At 46.4% G+C, this 19,920-nt stretch overlaps 1 protein-coding gene across 1 annotated transcript in view; it reads right to left on the reverse strand.

The window, feature by feature from the left end:
- ASH2L (ASH2 like, histone lysine methyltransferase complex subunit) overlaps window positions 1-4,097 on the reverse strand; it is a 30,195-nt gene extending 26,098 nt beyond the window's left edge. The window contains exons 1-3 of the mRNA XM_068972138.1: window positions 3,907-4,097; window positions 3,204-3,270; window positions 2,333-2,478 (exon numbers count right to left, since the gene is read on the reverse strand). Of these exons, the coding sequence (XP_068828239.1) occupies window positions 2,333-2,478; window positions 3,204-3,270; window positions 3,907-4,097 (404 nt within the window). The remainder of the gene's footprint in view (window positions 1-2,332; window positions 2,479-3,203; window positions 3,271-3,906) is intronic.
- Between the last annotated feature and the right edge of the window lie 15,823 nt (window positions 4,098-19,920).

Raw genomic sequence — 19,920 nt, forward strand, 5'->3', positions numbered from 1 at the left:
TAAGAAGAGGTGGCAAGAATACACGGAAGAACTGTACAAAAAAGATCTTCACGACGCAGATAATCACGATGGTGTGATCACTCACCTAGAGCCAGACATCCTGGAATGTGAAGTCAAGTGGGCCTTAGAAAGCATCACTACGAACAAAGCTAGTGGAGGTGATGGCATTCCAGTTGAGCTATTTCAAATCCTGAAGGATGATGCTGTGAAAGTGCTGCACTCAATATGCCAGCACATTTGGAAAACTAGCAGTGGCCACAGGACTGGAAAAGGTCAGTTTTCATTCCAATGCCAAAGAATGCTCAAACTACCGCACAATTGCACTCATCTCACATGCTAGTAAAGTAATGCCCAAAATTCTCCAAGCCAGGCCTCAGCAGTACATGAACCGTGAACTTCCTGATGTTCAGGCTGGTTTTAGAAAAGGCAGACGAACCAGAGATCAAATTGCCAACATCCGCTGGATCATCGAAAAAGCAAGAGAGTTCCAGAAAAACATCTATTTCTGCTTTATTGACTATGCCAAAGCCTTTGACTGTGTGGATCACAATAAAGTGTGGAAAATTCTGGGAGCGATGGAATACCAGACCACCTGACCTGCCTCTTGAGAAATCTGTATGCAGGTCAGGAAGCAACAGTTAGAACTGGACATGGAACAATGGACTGGTTCCAAATAGGAAAAGGAGTACATCAAGGCTGTATATTGTCACCCTGCTTATTTAACTTCTATGCAGAGTACATCATGAGAAACGCTAGACTGGAAGAAACACAAACTGGAATCAAGATTGCCGGGAGAAATATCAATAACCTCAGATACGCAGATGACACCACCCTTATGGCAGAAAGTAAAGAAGAACTAAAGAGCCTCTTGACGAAAGTGAAAGAGGAGAGTGAAAAAGTTGGCTTAAAGCTCAACATTCAGAAAACGAAGATCATGGCATCCGGTCCCATCACTTCATGGGAAATAGATGGGGAAACAGTGGAAACAGTGTCAGACTTCATTTTTTTGGGCTCCAAAACCACTGCAGATGGTGACTGCAGCCATGAAATTAAAAGACACTTACTCCTTGGAAGAAAAGTTATGACCAACCTAGATAGCATATTCAAAAGCAGAGACATTACTTTGCCGACTAAGGTCCGTTTAGTCAAGGCTATGGTTTTTCCACTAGTCATGTATGGATGTGAGAGTTGGACTGTGAAGAAGGCTGAGTACCGAAGAATTGATGCTTTTGAACTGTGGTGTTGGAGAAGACTCTTGAGAGTCCCTTGGACTGCAAGCAGATCCAACCAGTCCATTCTGAAGGAGATCAGCCCTGGGATTTCTTTGGAAGGAATGATGCTAAAGCTGAAGCTCCAGTACTTTGGCTACCTCATGTGAAGAGTTGACTCACTGGAAATGACTTTGATGCTGGGAGGGATTGAGGGCAGGAGGAGAAGGGGATGACAGAGGATGAGATGGCTGGATGGCATCACGGACTCGATGGACGTGAATCTGAGTGAACTCTGGGAGTTGGTGATGGATATGGAGGCCTGGTGTGCTGTGATTCATGGGGTTGCAAAGAGTCAGACACGACTGAGTGACTGAACTGAACTGAACTATCTAAATTTATTTGAATATGAAAAGAACACCCCAGGGAGCCAGCAGTATAGTCAATTCGATAGAGTCAGTAATGCTCTCTTGCTAGCTGTTGACTGAATCTCCTAAATAAGAAGGCTTTCATTCTCAAATTCTTAATATGATTTTAATTCACTAGAAGAGAGGCAAAGACTGGAAATTGGTTTTGCTGAGCAGAGAATTCAGGACACCTAAAGGAAGTGAGTTAGAAACCAAAAGGATAAAAGGATGTCAGGCATGAAGAGGCACCTGCCAGCTCAGATTTTTGACATCAGGCTTTATCCACCATGTACACCAATCCTTTCCCCAAATCCACAATATCCAATACGAGGTTTAAATGGTACTGTCTCAAATTTGTTTAGGTAATGCTTTGTAACTGCACAGTTTTGTCTCCTAAGCACAAAGACAAGGATAATACCTACCATTCTACCTATTAAGGGCAATGCCCTTAGTAGACTAAAAACATGCTCAGACTATTAAAACAATTACTGATTCAAATCCTACTACTCATTGAACCAGAGTCAGGAGTCACGGGAAATCCTATGCATTTACATCCGCCCACACACCTAACTGGGCTTCCCCGGTGGCTCAGATGGTATCTTTACCTGTAGTGAGGGAGACCTGGGTTCGATCCCTGGAGTGGGGCCATCTGTTAGACATGTTGAGATCTACTATTTAACACAGCAATTATCACAAAAGACTTTGAAAAATACTCACGAGGTATCTATGCCGAAGGTGTCTGCTGTGAACCATTTGGTACATATTCCACACTGCAGCTCCACCTCTCCCAACTGACGGCCATTTTCTTCATCCACGGAGCCTGCCTGAGTATCCATCACCTCTGAAGTATCCCCAGCACCTTCCTGTGTCCACAGAACCATCAGAGAATTGTGTCAGTTGATCTGATTGTATTTTTGATTCATTTAAAAAACTAAAAAAAACCCAAAAACCAAAAAACCCTTTTGCCTGGACTTGCTATTTTCCAGTACTTTGCCAAAATGACCAGTGGAAAGGGGGAGAAGAGGGGTACCCCTACATGTTCTCTAGGCCTTTTAGAAAACATAAGAGCTGCTCTTTTGGCCACATACATGCAAATCTACAAGAAAGGTAATCTTGTAGATATCAAAGAAATGGGCACTGTTCAAAAATGAATACCCTGCAGAACAAAACTGGAAGAGTCTACAATGTTACCCAGCATGTTGGCATCATTGTAAACAATCAAGTTAAGGGCAAGATTCTTGCCAAGAGAATTTCTGTGTGTATTGAGCATATTAAGCACGCTAACAGCTGAGACACCTTCCTGAAATGTATGAAGGAAAAGGATCAGAAAAAGAAGGATGTCAAAGAGAAAAGTACTTGAAATGTACTTGGGCTCAACTGAAGCGCCAGCCTGCTTCACCCAGAGAAGCACACTGCGTGAGAACCAAAGCAAAGGAATCTGAACTGTTGGAGCCCATTCCCTATGAATTCACAGCATCATGGATGTAAAGAAAACAAAAGAACTGAAGGGGCGGGGTGGGGGGGGGAACCCTTTAAAAAACCAACCCTATCGACTGTGCAGTAGAAACACTCAAAAAGAAATACTTACAAGTGTCTCTTTTCCATTAGAGGATTCTGTCTCCAAGCCACCACTTACATCAACCGAATTTGCATCACTGTAAAGTAAGGAGAGCACTCATGGAAGAAATTTCAGAAGAAAACCTGAAAACGCCTATTCCCAAAGACGATGATCCAAGTACAGCTGAACTTCACATCCCTACTCTTTTTCAGCCAAGCCAATGCTCAGAGAGGATGCTCAGCATTAGGAAGAAGGCGCCCAAGATGAACTCAAGCCTGTGGGGCACAAGGAAACCTTACCGGCCCTTGCAGACAAGTCTACAGAGGACAAAACTGGCCCCTGGGGAGGTTCGCAGAGATGCACCTCTCCCACTCTGTTTTCAGAGGGACACACTCCTTCCAGCCTGGCAATACAAAGTGGTTTCCCTCTCTGGGAATTTTGAAGGGTTCCTGCTAAAAAAGGGGTGGGGGTAGCTACCAGCCCCCTGCCGGAGGAGTTAGGGCTGGGAGGGAGGCCGAGAAACCGGGAAAGGTGTGCAAAGGGGCGTAGCCTGAGATACGATTCAGAGGGGACGGGTCTAGCAGCGGGCGGGAAAAGGCAGGGCGAGCCGTTGGCCGCCAGGCCTAGGTTCGGAGCAGGGCGGGTGGGAGTGCTCACAGGAGCCGCGGGATTCCGAGAGGGACCGGCCTCCCGCCCCCCACCCCCGTCTTCCTCGGGCCGCAGGGTGCCTTACCCGCTTTCGGCCTCTCCGGAGCCGGGCTCCGCGGAGGCTGGAGCAGCAGACGTCCCCTCTCCGGCAGGAGCAGCCACTACGGCTGCTGCCGGCTTCGTCTCCCCTTCTTCTGCTGGTGTTGCATTGGCAGCCGCTGCCGGCCCGGGTCCTGCGCTCACTCCCGGTCCTGGTCCGCTTCCCGCCGCCGCCATCACTGCCGCCTTCTAGACTTCTCGCGAGAATACTACCTCCTTCTCGCGCGAGATGCTCGCCGGCTTGCTCACCTTCAAACAGTAAAGGACTCACGGTGGGTCCGCCGTCTGTGTGGGGAAGGCTCTCTCCAAGTCCGCTTTAAGGGCAGGCGGGCTGGCGGAGGTGGGCGGGACCTGGAGGCTGCAGAGCTACAAACGCAGCCCGCGGAAGGCGGTCGGGGCTTGTTAGGTTTTTTCTAGGACGCAGTTCGTATGGAAGTGGACGCAGCGCATTTTCGTGGCCAAGCCTGCAAGTCACCGCGCAGATAAGGCACCCTGAGAGCGCTGGCGGCCTAAAGGCCCTGGACGCTCTGTTGTGTTCTGCAGACGCCTCTCACCGTTAGAGGTGGAACATGCCTTCCCGCCCCAGGAATTTGTTGTTGTATATTGTCTTCCTGATCTGCCACTTTGAGCAGGTTTCCTAGTGACATCTACAGGTGGGCGCCTGGACTGAATCCCAGAGCCCCATCTACGCCTGGGGACGTGGATGGAGTCTCCAGGCGGAAAAAGTCGAAAGCACTGTGTTCCTGAAACTGCAAGCAGCTTAATACCGTTAAGAGGAGGAAAATGAAGCCTGAGTGTTAAGGTGCTGGAGGACTTACGAATATAGAGAAATTTGGTCCTTAGAGAAAGGGACAGGTAATGGGCCAAAGGTAAGAATTTGAGGAATCAACGACAGTGCAAGTAGGTGAGGTCGTTGGAATGAGCGGAGTCATTCGGAGCCATGGTATCCAAACTCCTGGAAGTATTAGAGCCAGGACATCTTTCAGGAAATCAGTGTTTACATCGTAATTTCTAGAAAGCAGCCTAAAGATACACCTTTCCCCCTATTTTTAACACTTTCACCTCCACTTTTCTACCCCTTTACAAAAGAAAGTCATATGGGGAATCCAGTCTGACTACGCAATGTATTGTCCCAGGCTGTGAAACCTCTGGGACACCACACACAAGAACAGTTGGAAATAATAGATATTTTGATTTCTAATTTCTTCCCAATTTCTTGCTTTTAACAAAATTGAAGGAATAACTAATTGATAGATACTACTAGCTGATACAGATTATTTTTCAAATTGTTGGTGATACATGCTTCAAATAGGTGAAACTTTAAGAAGAAACAATAATTGCACAAAGTATCTCCCCCTAATATTTATTATAGTGGCAATTTTAACATATAGCCACAAAAATCTTTGATACCTCCTTCCTCCAGCAAGTAGAATTTGAATTATCCAGTCCTTCGAGTGTGTGCAAGGGACTTGGTGCCTTGCTTCTAAAACAGAACGTGGAAAAGGAGAATAGTAGTTTTTACAGTGGGGAAACTGGCAGACACCTCTTTAACCAAGTGGTCAAGGTTAACACCAGTGGGTGAAGTCATGTTATCAGTTATCCCCTGATGTGAGGCAGTGGAGAACTCTACTTCATCTCTGGAAGTCTTTGCAAAAATTCACAACCCCAGACTAATCAAGAGAAAACATCAGCCCAATACAAATTGAGACCTTCTTGAAAATACGTAACCAGTACACCTCAAAACTGTGAACATCATGAAAGACAAGGAAAGACTGAGAAACTCACAGATTGGAGAAGACCAAGGAGACATGACGATTATATGCAAGTGGGATCCTGGATTGTATTCTGGAACTGAAAAGGGACATGAGTGGGAAAATTGGTGAAATCTGAATAATAAAGTCTGTAGCTAAATGATAAGTATTATAACAACTTTATTTTGTTCCCTGTACCGTGCTTTAAGATACTGACTGTAGGGGAAGCTGGATTATATGGGGGACCTCTTTGAACTATCTTTGCAACTCTAAAATTAATTGAAAATTTAAAAGGTAATTGGTGGGGGCAGAATGTACATTGCAGTGGATTGAGAAATGAGTAGAGGGCTAGAAGTAGACATATGTGTGCAGATGCATCTTTCCGCTTTTTTCCTGATGCATTTTATTTTTATAAAGAAAAGACCTCAGTTAATACAGCAAAATGTCCACATCTGTCAGATTTGTTCGTGTGTTACACGATTCCCTGCACTGTCTCAGTGGGTTTGAAATAGTCCCTAAATACATGTTTGGCTCTGAAGGAGAGAGAACAGTTGGACGGAGAGAACAATTTCTGAAGGAAATTCAGAGTTCGGGCAGAGGATAGACTGATGAAACAGCTTTACTCATCAATAGGAAGGGAGAGGTTGAAAATACAGGAGGCTTGGTGGTTGATGGAGCAGCTTTGTGAAGAAAGTGGGTGCAGAGTTAAGTGAACTGACAGAGATGGAGAGGTTATTCTTGATGGCAAGGAGGGACTCCATCTCGTGAGACTGGAGGAAAGAAGGGGCAGTGGAATAAGAATGCCATTTCTAATAAGGGGAACAGGAGACCAAGGGAAAATATTGTTGGCTGAGCTCTGAGCCTATACATCTTCTGTGGCTTCCATTTCTGTCTTCCATGCTGTCTTCCAACATACAGCAGCAAAGATGAATGGAAACATTTGGAGTTTTCAGTTTTGCCATGTAGATAAAACAGAGCCAGTTTGGGGAACAATCAAAGACGATAGAAAGCAGTTCAGATGATTTAACCATGGCACCTGAGAAAGCAGAGGAACTGGAAAAACGAAGAATTCCATGTCAAAGTTTGGAGAAGGCAGGAACTGGAATGGTGAGAAGTTGAAATAAGAGAAGAGCGTACTTGAACATCACTTGAGCATCAAAACTTTAGGAGAATTCCATGGCCAGCTCACCTGTGAGTAAAAGTAGGTGATGCAAGGAGGAACCAGACCTCACTTCTGGGCTTCGAGAGCAAGGCATCCACCAAACTGGGCACCTCCTCAAGGTTAATTAAAATTAAAATCACTAACAGCACCAGGTTGGAGGTTTAGGATGCACACACAGAAACACGGTTTTGGAAGCTCTCAACTGAATCTCCCCAATTTCAGGCTTTCCCACTCCAGTATATCTTGGCCAATCCTTCCACACACCACTGAATCACTTCTTGCCTGAGGAAGGTACTTACTGCCTTTCAGAGAGAAGTCACTCAGCTCCCTGCTCAAGAGCGCCCAGCAAGTGGTCTCCCTGTCCTGTGGGAACCCACCACGCTCAGCAGGAGTTGCCCCATCCGCAGCTTCCTGGTTTGGTCCTGCTTCCCTGCATTTGCTCTGCTTTCCTGCATCCTGTTTGCCCTTTGCTCCATCTCATATCCACGTGCATTACATCAAGACCCACATCAAAGTTGTCTCCTCTGCAAACCTTTCTTCCTGCAGTTTTTAAGTGGGTGCATATGATTCAGTAGTCCTGGATTAAAAAGAAGCATATTCTGGTGGGCCCACAGTCTAGAATCCCACTTGGCTCATCTGTATGAGGTCTAGTGCAGAATTCTTTCCCTCTTAACAAACCATGATATCTTAATATACTTTTCTAAAATGTTCAAAAGGATCAGCTCCCCAACCCACATTCAGTTCGTTCTTGCCTCCTCTTCTTTGCTTGGGGTGTTGTCTCTGACTTGAATGGCAAATGTTAAAGAACATGTTTTAAAATAGTATTGTGACCATTGTTTCACCAAGTGCATGCACATGCATGTGTGTGTGTGTGTGTGAGTTGCTCAGTTTTGTCCAACTGTTTGTGACTCCATGAACTGTAGCCCATCAGGTTACTCTGTCCATGGAATTCTCCAGGCAAGAATACAGGAGTGGGTAGCCATTCCCTTCTCCAGGGGATCTTCCTGACTCAAGTATCAAACCCAGGTCTCCCGTGTTGCAGGCAGACTCTTTACTGTTTGAGCCACCCAGGAAGCCCATTGTTTCACTGTATAAAATAATTATTATTTTAGATGAAATTAATAAGTTTAAGAAGCAATTATTTTGACTGATGTCATTTCTGGACTTGTTTTTGTTTTTGGCAGTGCTGCATGCCTTACAGGATCTTAGTTCCCCAACCAGGGGTGAACCTTTGACCACTGGAGGATTCCCCAAATTTCTGGACTTAAGAATGAAAAAGGAGATAAAAATAAAAAAGCAGTATTACATTGTGATCCTACTTTTGTACGTATTCGTTGGTATGCATATGCACGCTCAGTGGTGTTCAGCCCTACCGCCATCACTCCAAATGTTGCCTTTAAAAACTTCTTCCTGAAAAGCATCTGGGAGTTTGGGTCTTTTGAGCCCAAACCACCTTTTCTCCTTGCTGGGTCCTGCAATAGACATTTTCTGCTCCACACTCTGATGTCTTGGTTTGTGTGGCCTCACTATGTGTCAGGCACATGAACTTGGGTTCGATGACAGTACTTCTGTCATCTTTAGAGCAGAAAAAAAGATGTTTCAGACCCTTATGGAACCAAAGTTTACTCATTTTTAAAAAAAACTGGGAATTCCCTGGTGGTCCGGTGATTGGGACTCCATGCTTCCACTAAAGGGCACACAGGTTTGATCCCTGGTCAGGGAACTGAGATCCGGCAAACTGCATGGTCCAAAAAAGAAGAGATATGGATTCTAATTCTGCAGAAACGGACCCAAATCTGTGTCCATTTTATGTCTGTCTCTCAGCACCCATGAGCTTGTAGTAAAGAACCTGCCTACCAATGCAGGAGATGTAAGAGACACGGGTTTGATTCCTGGGTCGGGACAATCCCCTGCAGGAAGGCATGGCAACCCACTTCAGTGTTCTTGCCTGGAGAATCCCATGGACAGAGGAGCCTGGTGGGCTATAGTCCATGGGGTTGCAAAGAGTCAGATACAACTGAAGCAGCTTTAGTGTGAGCATACATGCGTACACACACACACACACACGCACCAGCACCCATACTCAGCCCTTGCATGAATGAAGGTTTCCAGAAAGTCCTACAACTTAACAACCTGCTTTTTGACCTTCTTCCTCCTCCCAGGAGCCTGCCCTTAGCAAAATAGAGTCATCCTTTGGAATCTGAGGTGGGGATGGTTCCAGGACCCCTGAGAAAACCAGAGTCTTCAGATGCTCAAGTTCCCTTAAATAAAATATGTAATATTTGTATATAACCTACACAGATCCTCCCATATACTCTAAGTCATCTCTAGATTACTCATACCTAATACAACATCAATGCTATGTTAATAGTTGCTGGTGCACAACAAATTCAAATTTTGCTCTTTGGAAGTGATGAGTTTCAGGAAAACATTTTTAAAGGGCAAGGTGAGGGACGGGAAGTCCCAGGATATATGGTCAGCATGTGCACAATTCTCTAATTGGTTGGTGATGTAATAGGGCAATGTCAGGGCTTAACAGTTCTTAGGCTCCCGTAGATCTGGGCACTGTGTATTCATGGTCATCAGTTCATTTCTTCCCCTGGGTGGTGGATATAGCATCTGCAAAAGAACTCAGGAAATGTGCATCAGATACTGTGATCTAGGTGCCTCAGAGAGGAGCTAAAGCAGAGGATATGGGGGAAGGCCTGTTCATCCTCACACCGCCCCCCAAACCCCTGGAAGGCCCCATGGGCTCCTGCTTGGTTACCACGGGGCTTTGTATAAAGCTCACAATATGGCAGATGTAGTGGAAGAGTTTCTGAAATAGTAAATTTCCCCTCTTCTCCCTGTTTAGTCTTCTACCAGTTTCCCTCCCTCTCTCCCTCCCCACAAAGTGCTTAACCCTGGCTTTGCATTAAAATCATCTTGGGAGCTTAAAAAAAGACACTGCCCTTTAAAAAAAGACAGTATAATTGAACCCTGTAAAAGAGGGGTCCCGGAACTGATAGAGTTAAGAAAGCTTCCCACGTGGTTCTACTGTGCCTCGCTGCCTCCAGGAGACAGGGCAGAGGGAAAAAGAAATGGCCTATTATATCTGTTCCTTAGAAGCCCAGAAAGGGCTCAGAACATAAGTAGAATATTTGGGATAAATGCTTTTCCTTCCCCACGAAGAGACTATCCAGGAGATGAGAAGGGGTGGGCCATGATTGTGTAAAGTCTAGGTGGAGGTAGCCTGGGACTCAGGCTTGCAGACACCTTGGTGCCTTGGTGTGGCTCAGGCGAGGCAGGAAGACTCCTGTGTCCTCTAACCTGGTCCGTATGTAGCAGAGGGAGCAGCAGGAGCTCAAGGATCAAGGCTCCGAGGACGCACAAGGGCCCATAACGGGACAGCAGGTGGGGCAAGGGAAGGCTCGGTGGATGCCCAAGTGTGTAGGTAGCATCAAACACCAGCTGCCCCTGCCCTAAACACCGGAATTCCTGTCCCTAGAGACTTAAACTCCTAGGAAGAGAGAGGAGCCTCAAATTAAACGAATATATAGCCCCCAACACAATACAGTTCAAAAGAAATCCTGTGTGGGATTACATGAAGAAATGTAAAGAGAAGGTAAAGAGGGAATTATGTTCGATCATGCAGAAGAAAAGATGTCACCTGCCATATCAGTAAACAAAGGACGTTGCAGCCACCACCATCGCTACTAGAGTCACCCTGAAGGTGCACCCTGAGGGGACTCAGGATGAGAAAGCAGGATGCTAACCTAGATAGTTAAGATGCATATGGAAGGGATGAATTCAATGAGCCTGTGCTAAATTGCTTCAATCTTATCCAACTCTTTGTGAGCCTAAGGGCTGTGACCTGTCAGGCTCCTCTGTCCAGGGGATTCTCCAGGCGCGAATACTGGAGTGGAGGCCATTTCCTCCTCCAGGGGATCTTCCCCACCCAGGGATAGAACCTTCGTCTCTTATGTCTCCCGCATTGGCAAGCAGGATCTTTACCATTAGCGCCACCTGGGAAGCCCTTTCGATGAGCCCAGAGTCTTATACTTTCCGTGCACAGAAAAGTGTGCTAAATTCCTTAACTTGAGGTGTCTGTTTTCCTTTCATTAATAGTAATCTTTTCATGCTCCAACTACCTGGTTTTCATTGCAAAAACTATATATCCTGGCTCTTCCCTTACTTTTTTCAGAGCAGCCTTTCAGAGCTGAGAGACCGTCTTTTGAGCTTAAGTTTTGTCCATGAAATAGAACATAATTCTCAGCTTTTAGGTTGTGCTCTTTTTTTTTTTTTAGTTGAGAATTATAAAAAGAAAGATAAATTCCTTGCCAACTTGAGCTGTGGCCCAAGAATCTCATCTGTGACACTGGTCAAGATGAAAGTGTTAGCCTCCGGAAGAACTGTGTTTGTAATTTATAGATCCTTCCTGGGCTCCCAGAAGCTTCAGCATCTGAGAGAGAGAGAGATTGTATGGACTCAAGCATGTCCCATCCCTGAACCAGCCTTGGCCAAGAGTCTCTGGACCCTTTCCTAAAAAAGAGCATCTGGTTAGATGCCCAGAACTCTACAGATTCCTAGGGTTTCCCCTGCTTACCCCATCCCCACACCAGCCCATGCCGCAGTGTTTGTATCATCTATAAAGCAAAACAAAGCATTTTGTGTTCATTATAATTGCCACAAAGATGGAGATAATTATTGTGGTGCTTCATCTCACTGGGGCATTCCTTTAGTCTCTGCTTGGTCCTTAATCTCTAGTGTGTATAAACTGTGTTGACTAAAGACTTGTGATTACTTCCAGTAACCAGGTACCTGGGTCCTTCTCAACTCATTTAAAAAGAGTTCTACTCTTCCTTTTATTAGAAAGAGGTAAATCTCCATGTGGGCAGGGATTTTATATATATATAATATTAATAAATTATTAATATGTGACTATATATTAAATATACAATATATTATATAATTATATACTATTTAATATAATAATATTATATACAAATAAAATATTTAATATATAATATTAATTATATAGAGATAATTATATAGTTCTATGTAATTAATATGTATTAATTATATATTATACTGTATATTATTTAAATTAAAAATATAATTATCCTATAGTATTATATAATTCTATAGAATTAATATATAAGAATGATGTTATTTATGTGTAAATATATAATATATAAATTAATATGTATTAATAAATTATCTAATAAATTTATATATAATATATAAATTATATAAATAAATATATACAGGCTGCATCGGGTCTTGGTTGCAGCACAGGATCTTCGCTGCATTATATGGGCTCTTTCATTTCGGCACACAGACTCTCTAGTTGTGTCGCAGACTCAGTTTTTCCATGACATGTGGGATCTTAGTTCCCTGACCAGGGATGGAATCTGCGTTCCCTGCATTGCAAGGCAGATTCTCAACCACTAGACCACCAGGGAATTCTAGGGATTATCTGCTTTGTTCACTGATGTATCCTAGACACCTAGCCTTGGGGCTGGCACATAGAAAGCATTCTAAGAAACAGTTCTTGATGAACAGTATGGCTTTTCTCTCTTGGGAATGAGGCTTGTCCCACTGTGAGGCCAAAGTTGTCACCAGTCCCTAAGGAAAGCAGCCCAGAGGGCTTGGTAAGGGGTTCCTGTGCATCCGACGAGTTTGGAAGCAAGCGGTGCTTGTCTATCCCAGGACTCAAGGGTGCTGACTAGCCAGCTCGCCACTCTGGCCCTTGTAGCGGATGTAGGCTTGCTGTGGTAGACTTGGATGAACAGAGCTGCTGTCAAATTATGTGGCTCAGCAGTTCTCAGAGTGTGGTCCCAGGATTGGCAGCAGCAGGCTCACCTGGGGACTTGTTAGAAATGAAGTCTCAGGCTCCCTACCAGACCTAGAATCAAAGACTCAGGGAGTCCCACCCAGCAATCTGTGCCTCAACGAGTCCTTCAGGTCATTCTGATGCCCAGTAAAGTTGAGAAGCGCTGATGTAGCCGGGTGAGGAGCTAGAGGAGCAGTCCACAACATTTTTGGCACCAGAGACGGGTTTCCTGGAAGACGATTTTGCCATGGACCCGGGGAAGGGAGTGGGGAATGGTTTCAGGATGATTTGGGCACATTACATTTACTGTGCACTTCATTATTATTACATCAGCTCCACCTCAGAGCATCAGGCATTAGATCCTGGAGGTAGGGAACCCCTGAGCTAGAGGATGAACAGCGTTGGAAGCTCAGGGCCCATCCTGAGTGCTAAGAGGGCATGGATTACTGATGAGTGCACGCTCAGTCATGTCTGACTCTGTGACCCTATGGGCTGTAGCCCGCCAACCTCCTCTGTCCATGGGATTTCCCAGGAAAAAATACTGGAGTGGGTTGCCATTTCCTCCTCCAGGGAAGGTTCCATTGATTTGCTAGAGAAGCTCATAGAATCAGAGAAACACTTTACTTCTGGATGGAACGGATGCACAGGGCAGGGTGTGAGGGAAAGGACACAGCTTCCAGGCTCTCTCAAAGCACCCCACTCTCCCCAGATTTCCATGTGCTCGCTGACATGGAAACTCTCTGAACCCTCTCATTTGGGTTTTTAACGGAGCCTTCATTACATAGGGGTGACTGATTAATCATTGACTATTGATGATGGATGAGCTTCCCTAGCAGCTCAGCTAGTAAAGTATCCACCTGTAATGCAGGAGACCCCAGTTCTATTCCCGGGTTGGAAGATCCACTGGAGAAGGGATAGGCTACCCACTCCAGTATTCTTGGTCTTCCATTGTGTCTCAGCTGGTAAAGAATCCGCCTGCAATACAGGAGACCTGGGTTTGATCTCTGGGTTGGGAAGATTCCCTGGAGAAGGGAGAGAACAGCTACCCACTCCAGGATTCTGGCCTGGAGAATTCTATAGTCCATGGGGTCGCAAAGAGTTGGACACGACTGAGCAACTTTCGCTGATGATGGAGTTCCAGCTCTTCTCCACTCCCAGCTTGGGGGTGGGGGGTGGGGGTGAGACTGAAAGTTCTAACCTTCTAATGTGATTGGCTCCCCTGATGACCTGGGCCTGGCATCTTTAAGTTTCCCAAAGTCTCCCAGAAGACACCTTTATTACTCTTATCACAGGAAATTCCAAGGTTATCAAGAGCTGTGTCAAAACTGGGGCAAAGACCAAATATTTGTTCATTTATGCCGCACCGCACAGCTTGCAGGATCTTAGTTCCCCGACCAGGAATGGAACATGGGCCATGACAGTGAAAGCAGTGAGTGAGACCTAACCACTGGACCGCCAGGGAAGCCCCTATATTTATTGAAATCACAGCATCCAAGCAAGATGCATCCTTCCTCCTACAGCTCCCTTGGGAGTCGTGATAGAGCCTGTTGAGAATGCCTGGGTCAGGCCCTGGGGAGTCCTCATGGAGAGCTTTCTGCAGGAGACCAGGAAGGTGGGCCGGGGGAGTGAGGGTAAACTACGTTCCCCTCGCTCTAGCCCTACCAAGTTCTGCCAGGATGTGGCAGACGCTCCTTCTGTTGGAACTGTGGGGGATGCACTGCAGTGAGGAGCTGAGTGTGAAGGAAGCTGCGTGGTGCAGGGCCCCCGTCTATCTGGGGAAGGACAGCAGTTGTCAGAGACTCCAGTAGGGGATACCTGACAGCAAGCTGGCCTCATCCTGGGGTAAGAAGAGACCTAAGGTTTTTGTTTTGTTTTGCTTTGTTTTAGCCATGCTGTGTGGTTTGTGGGTTTTTATTTCTCAGACCAGGGATCGAATCCAGGCCACAGCACTGAAAGCTCAGAATCCGAACCACTGGACTACCAAGGAATTCCCTTTTTTTAAGTCTTTTTTTTTTTTTTTGACCTGGCTTTTAGAATCTCAGTTCCTCAACCAGGGATGGAACCAGTGCTCCCTGCAGTGGAAATTTAGAGTCCTAACCACTGGACTGCCAGGGATTACTTTTTTAAACATTTTTTGGCCGTGTTGCATGGCAAGTGGGATTTTAGTTTGCCAGCCAGGGATTGATCCCATGCCTTCTGCCTTGGAAGCAGTCTTAACCACTGAACTGCCAGGGAAGTCCAAAGAGATGAAATCTTGACCTGTTTCCTTTCCCCTCCTCGACAAAAGGAAGTTTCTGAATGAACCATCAACTTGCATGCAGTTACTCCAGGATTTAAATATTCATGGTGCAGGCCCAAGAGCCAGGGTCCTCTGCTACCCACCCCACACCAGACCCAAATACCCCTCTGGTCACTACAGAGTGTAGCATCCATGTGTAGTTCCACACATGCAGGTTGGCCATCTCACGGGTCAGGATCAACATTGTCCCTCCTGTTCTCAATAACCCATGCTCAACCCTGCAGGAAGGCAGTTGTAAGCCCAGGGACGGAGTTAAAGTCTCCAGGAAGCATTGGCTGAAGGTTCTGGGTGGAGGTGCTAAACAGGACATCTTGTCAAGGGAGGGACTGTCCATTCACTATTGAGTAGTATTTCCAATTACATTCTTTTTTTTTTTTTTTTTAAGCTGCACAAGGCAGCATGCAGGATCTCAGTCCCATGGCCCGGGATCAAACCCATACACCCTGCGGTGGAAGCAAAGAGTCTTAACCACAACACCACCAGGGAAGTCCTCAGTTAAATCTTGCAGAAAGCGAAGAACTAAACAGCTTCTTGATGAAAGTGAAAGAGGAGAGTGAAAAAGTTGGCTTAAAACTCAACATTCAGAAAACTAAGATCGTGGCATCCGGTCCCATCACTTCATGGCAAATAGATGTGGAAACAGTGGCAACAGAGACAGACTTCATTTTCTTGGGCTCCAAAATCACTGCAGATGGTGACTGCAGCCATGAAATTAAGACGCTTGCTCCTTGGAAAAGTTATGATCAACCTAGACAGCATATTAAAAAGCAGAGACATCACTTTGCTGACAAAGGTCCATCTAGTCAAAGCTATGGTTTTTCCAGTAGTCATGTATGGATGTGAGAGTTGGACTATAAAGAAAGCTGAGCTCCAAAGAATTGATGCTTTTGAACTGTGGTGTTGGAGAAGACTCTTGAGAGTCCCTTGGACAGCAAGGAGATCCAACCAGTCCATCCTGAAGGAAATCAGTCCTGAATATTCATTGGAAGGACTGATGCTGAAAGCTGAAACTCCAGTACTTTGGCCACTTGATTCGAAGAACCGACTCATTGGAAAAGACCCTGATGCTGGGAAAGATTGAAGGCAGGAGAAGGGGACGATAGAGGATGAGATGGTTGGATGGCATCACCGACTCAATAGAGGTGAATTTGAGTAAGCTCCAGGAGTTGCTGATGGACAGGGAGGCCTGGAATGCTGCAGTCCATGGGGTTGCAAAGAGCTGGACACGACTGAGCAACTGAACTGAACCGAACCGAACCGAACTGATAGCGAAGAGTGGTGGTGCCGTCTTGTTCCTGTAGGGGGCGCACTTCCATACACACGGCTGAACAGAGGGAGGGGTGAAACCCAGGACGCTCACTCTACAAAGTGCCCACCCACTAAGATCTCTTTTTCCTCTGTGCAGAGGGATGGCTCCTCGCCCGGAGAAGGCTGATCTGCCATCTATGGAGCTAACCGAGAGAGGAAGTCATACTACTCTCTCTCCAACTCAGATCAGCTCCACACTGGCACAATCGGTCAGTGAACTGAGTAAAGAAAGGTGTGGCAAGTTCATCGGGGTGCAGAATATTTGGGTGTCAGTGTCCCTCTGTTGGGCACGGCGCTTTCTAACACGCTGTCAAGGTTCCTCATCTGAGTTAGAGGCTCAGCTCGGGAGCTGTTGGGGGCTCCCGGGTGGTTCTCACAGGTCTCAGAAGTAGAAACTGTCCCAGGAGCTGGGAGATTACCTGAAACAATCACACTTGTATCCACGGTTCCAATGCAAAACAGAACCGCTGTTGTAGAGACTAAGAAGTTTCAACAGTTCCAAGCCCTGACTGTCCTTTGGAGGACAGTCTTGCTTCGCTGGTAGTTCAGATGGTAAAGAATCTGGCTGCAATGTAGGAGACCTGGGTTTGATTCCTGGGTCAGGAAGATCCCCTGGAGGAGGGCATGGCAACCCACTCCAGTACTCGTGCCTGGAGAATTCCGTGGACAGAGGAATCTGGCGGGCTACAGTCCATGGGGTCACAACTGAGCGACTAACGCTTCTCCCAGGTTAGGGCAGAGGGACCAGGAGTTTGAACACAGGCACCACTCTCGGTATCGACTCAATGGACATGAGTTTGAGTAAGCTCTGGGAGTTGGTGATGGACAGGGAGGCCTGGCATGCTGCAGTCCATGGGGTCGCAAAGAGTTGGACACGACTGAGCGACTGGACTGAACTGAACTGAACCACTCTTGGCTTTTCATCTAAGGGAATGTAATGGAGTCACTTGGAGAGGAATGGTCCCTTGTTTTAACAAAGCCTTCCAGCAGGAGGCAGCACTGAGCCAAACACAGCAAGTGGAAACTAAAACATGCCTCTTCAGAACCTTAAGAGCAAGAAACAAAAATAGCAGCTCCAAGTCTTCCTTTTAGAACAGGCTCCCTGCACATAATAACTTTTAACTCACAATTACTAGTCAAGAAATTTAACACGCATACTTCTGGAGGATTTGGATTTTTTCTTTTGTCCTGTTTTTCAGTTTCCTGGTCTTTCCTAGACTTTTTTTTTCCTGGAGAAATGAACTGTGTTATTTAAAATATGAAAACTTTCAAGATGAAGATTTTTAGTTTATATTTGTTATTAAAAGCATACTTTAATAAATTACTTAGATTTATCTCATCCAAAAAAAAAAAAATCTGTCTCCCTGTCCTCTGACTTCCGAACAGTTAGAGGGAAGACTGCTGCACCTCCACTTTGACCAGGGGGCTTCCTCTCTGCAGGACACATTTAAGTCCTACTCTTTGGAATGTGTGCATCAAGAGAACCTAATCTGTAAGGGCTGTACTTCTCCCCAGTTAATCTGCAGTTTCCTTACCTTTTCATATGCATTTAATTGGCTGCAGAGAGAAGGGAGGCTTTATTCTAGTTAATTCCAGAAACTGAGGTGTCTATTGCCCGTCATTGGGGTGCTGTCTCTTCCACTCGAGATGAATTGCCCTGAGGCAAGGGGCACAGTCCTCTGCTTAGGGGAGTCAGGGAGGGCTGTACGTGCCAAGTTCTGAAACTCAAAGCACTGATTTTGTCGTTATTTACAGGATTGGCCGATGCGTGGAAGCTGTGTCAATGCCGTGAGTTAGGAACTAAACTTCAGGGAGAAGGGACTTGGTTGGACAGGTAGGGTTTTGATGTAGGGAGGGCCTTCCTGGATGGTGGATGACCTGAGGTACAGGGGGCTCCAAGAGAGCATGTTAGACGGAGGAATGTCAAAACAGTTGGATTTTCTAGATGAATGAAGAGGCTGCCCCAGGGCAGTGGACATGGGAAGAGGTGCTGTCTCTGATCACTTGGTGAGGTGCAGGAAGTCATGGAGGTTTCTGGTCTGACCACACAGAAATCCGGGGCATTGACACAGCTTCCACGTAACAGCCAATCCTGTAAAGAATACTTTAAGACATTTCTGGGTGTCCTTCTCCAGAGTACTGCTTGTCTCCAGATCAAGTCAAAAGATCCTTGGGACACACACACCGTAGCTTAAAACAGTTCCTTGTCCTTTCCTAGCTCATAGTGTGTGGCCTCTGCCCCATAGCTGTCCCTGTGTTTTCCCTGACTACAAAATCAGAGCTTTGGGTGATGCCTGAGGCGGGCAGGCCCAACTGTGAAGGTTTCTCAGAATATTCCTGTGGATGCTAAATTGGACCACAGGAGCTTTATCTCCCCAAGATTTTAAGTTCCCTGAGGACCAGGACTGTGTCACAGACCTTTCCCACTCCACAGCAACACAGCCAGGGTGATGCTCAAGAAATACCTGGGTTTTCCGGAGGAGATACTTCTGTTCAATGGGAAAGGCTCACAACACGTAAACAAATTTCTTATTGTCAGAGAGGCCAACTTTCTACCCTTGGACACTGGGATGTGACCAAGAAGGGGACTGGACTTGTGATCATGGCCTCGGGTTGGACATCGGAAGGGGAGAAAGTAAGAGGTTTTTAGGGGAAAGTTGTGCCAATCTCTAGTTTGATCCTAGTTGGGGCTTTATTTGTTGTTGGGTTGGTTTTATTTTTTTAATTTTTTTTTTTTTTTTTTGGCCATGCCATGCAGCACGTGGGATCTTAGTTCCCTGACCAGGGCTTGAACTCCTGCCCCTGAATTGGCACTGCAGTCTTAACCACTGGACCATGAGGGAAGTCCCCTAGCTGGCGCTTTAGTTGTTGTCTTTGCTCTGGTGGTGGCCCCTCCAGTCTCACTTCCTATCCATAGGAAAAGTACATGCTGCATGCCTGAGTCAACCTGCCCCGGATCCTCCCACACTCTGTCACCAGGCACAAGGCTTCCAGCTGCCGTTGCAATCCAGGGAGAGGAGGAGACTCCAACTCAACTGTAGGGAAAAAGAAAAAAGGAAAAAACAGGCAAGGGACTCAGCCACTAAGGCCTTCTGCTCCCCAAACAGCAGGCTGATGAGTGCGCTGAGTCCAGAACTGGTGAGCTCCGGGTTGGCCATGGCCTCTTGGTCAAGGGCCATCCACCCTTCAGCACACCCTGTATATGAGATGAGAAACACCTGCTGCTTCTCAGTGGGCCCCTCCGCCTGGCATCTGAGGCCCTTAGAAATCTGAACCCCTTTGTTATTTACGAAAGGCATTCCCACCCTCACAAACTGCCTGCTCTGGCCAAAGCAGGCAACTTGATGCCCTGTCCTGGTACAGCCTGTTTCTCCAGGACCACCTGCCCTTGGCCACCCGGGCCCCGGCCTCCTCCCAGCCAGGTATTCTCAGGACCCAGCTGTAGCATCAGCTCCATGAAGCCTCCCCTATGTGGACCACTCGCTGGAAACCAATTCCTATGCAGTCTCTTTCATGCTACCTTTTCTATGGGCAAATCTTACATTTCAATGAAATCCCCAAGGCAGGGAGCTTCTTCAGGGGTCTGTGGCCCGCTAGTAGTCACACAGGGACACTTGACGAACACCGGGGGTCACGCCTTTGATGCTTGCAGTGTGGGGGCTGCA

This window comes from Capricornis sumatraensis, chromosome 4 (genome assembly GCF_032405125.1).
Source record: "Capricornis sumatraensis isolate serow.1 chromosome 4, serow.2, whole genome shotgun sequence".
NCBI lineage: Eukaryota > Metazoa > Chordata > Mammalia > Artiodactyla > Bovidae > Capricornis > Capricornis sumatraensis.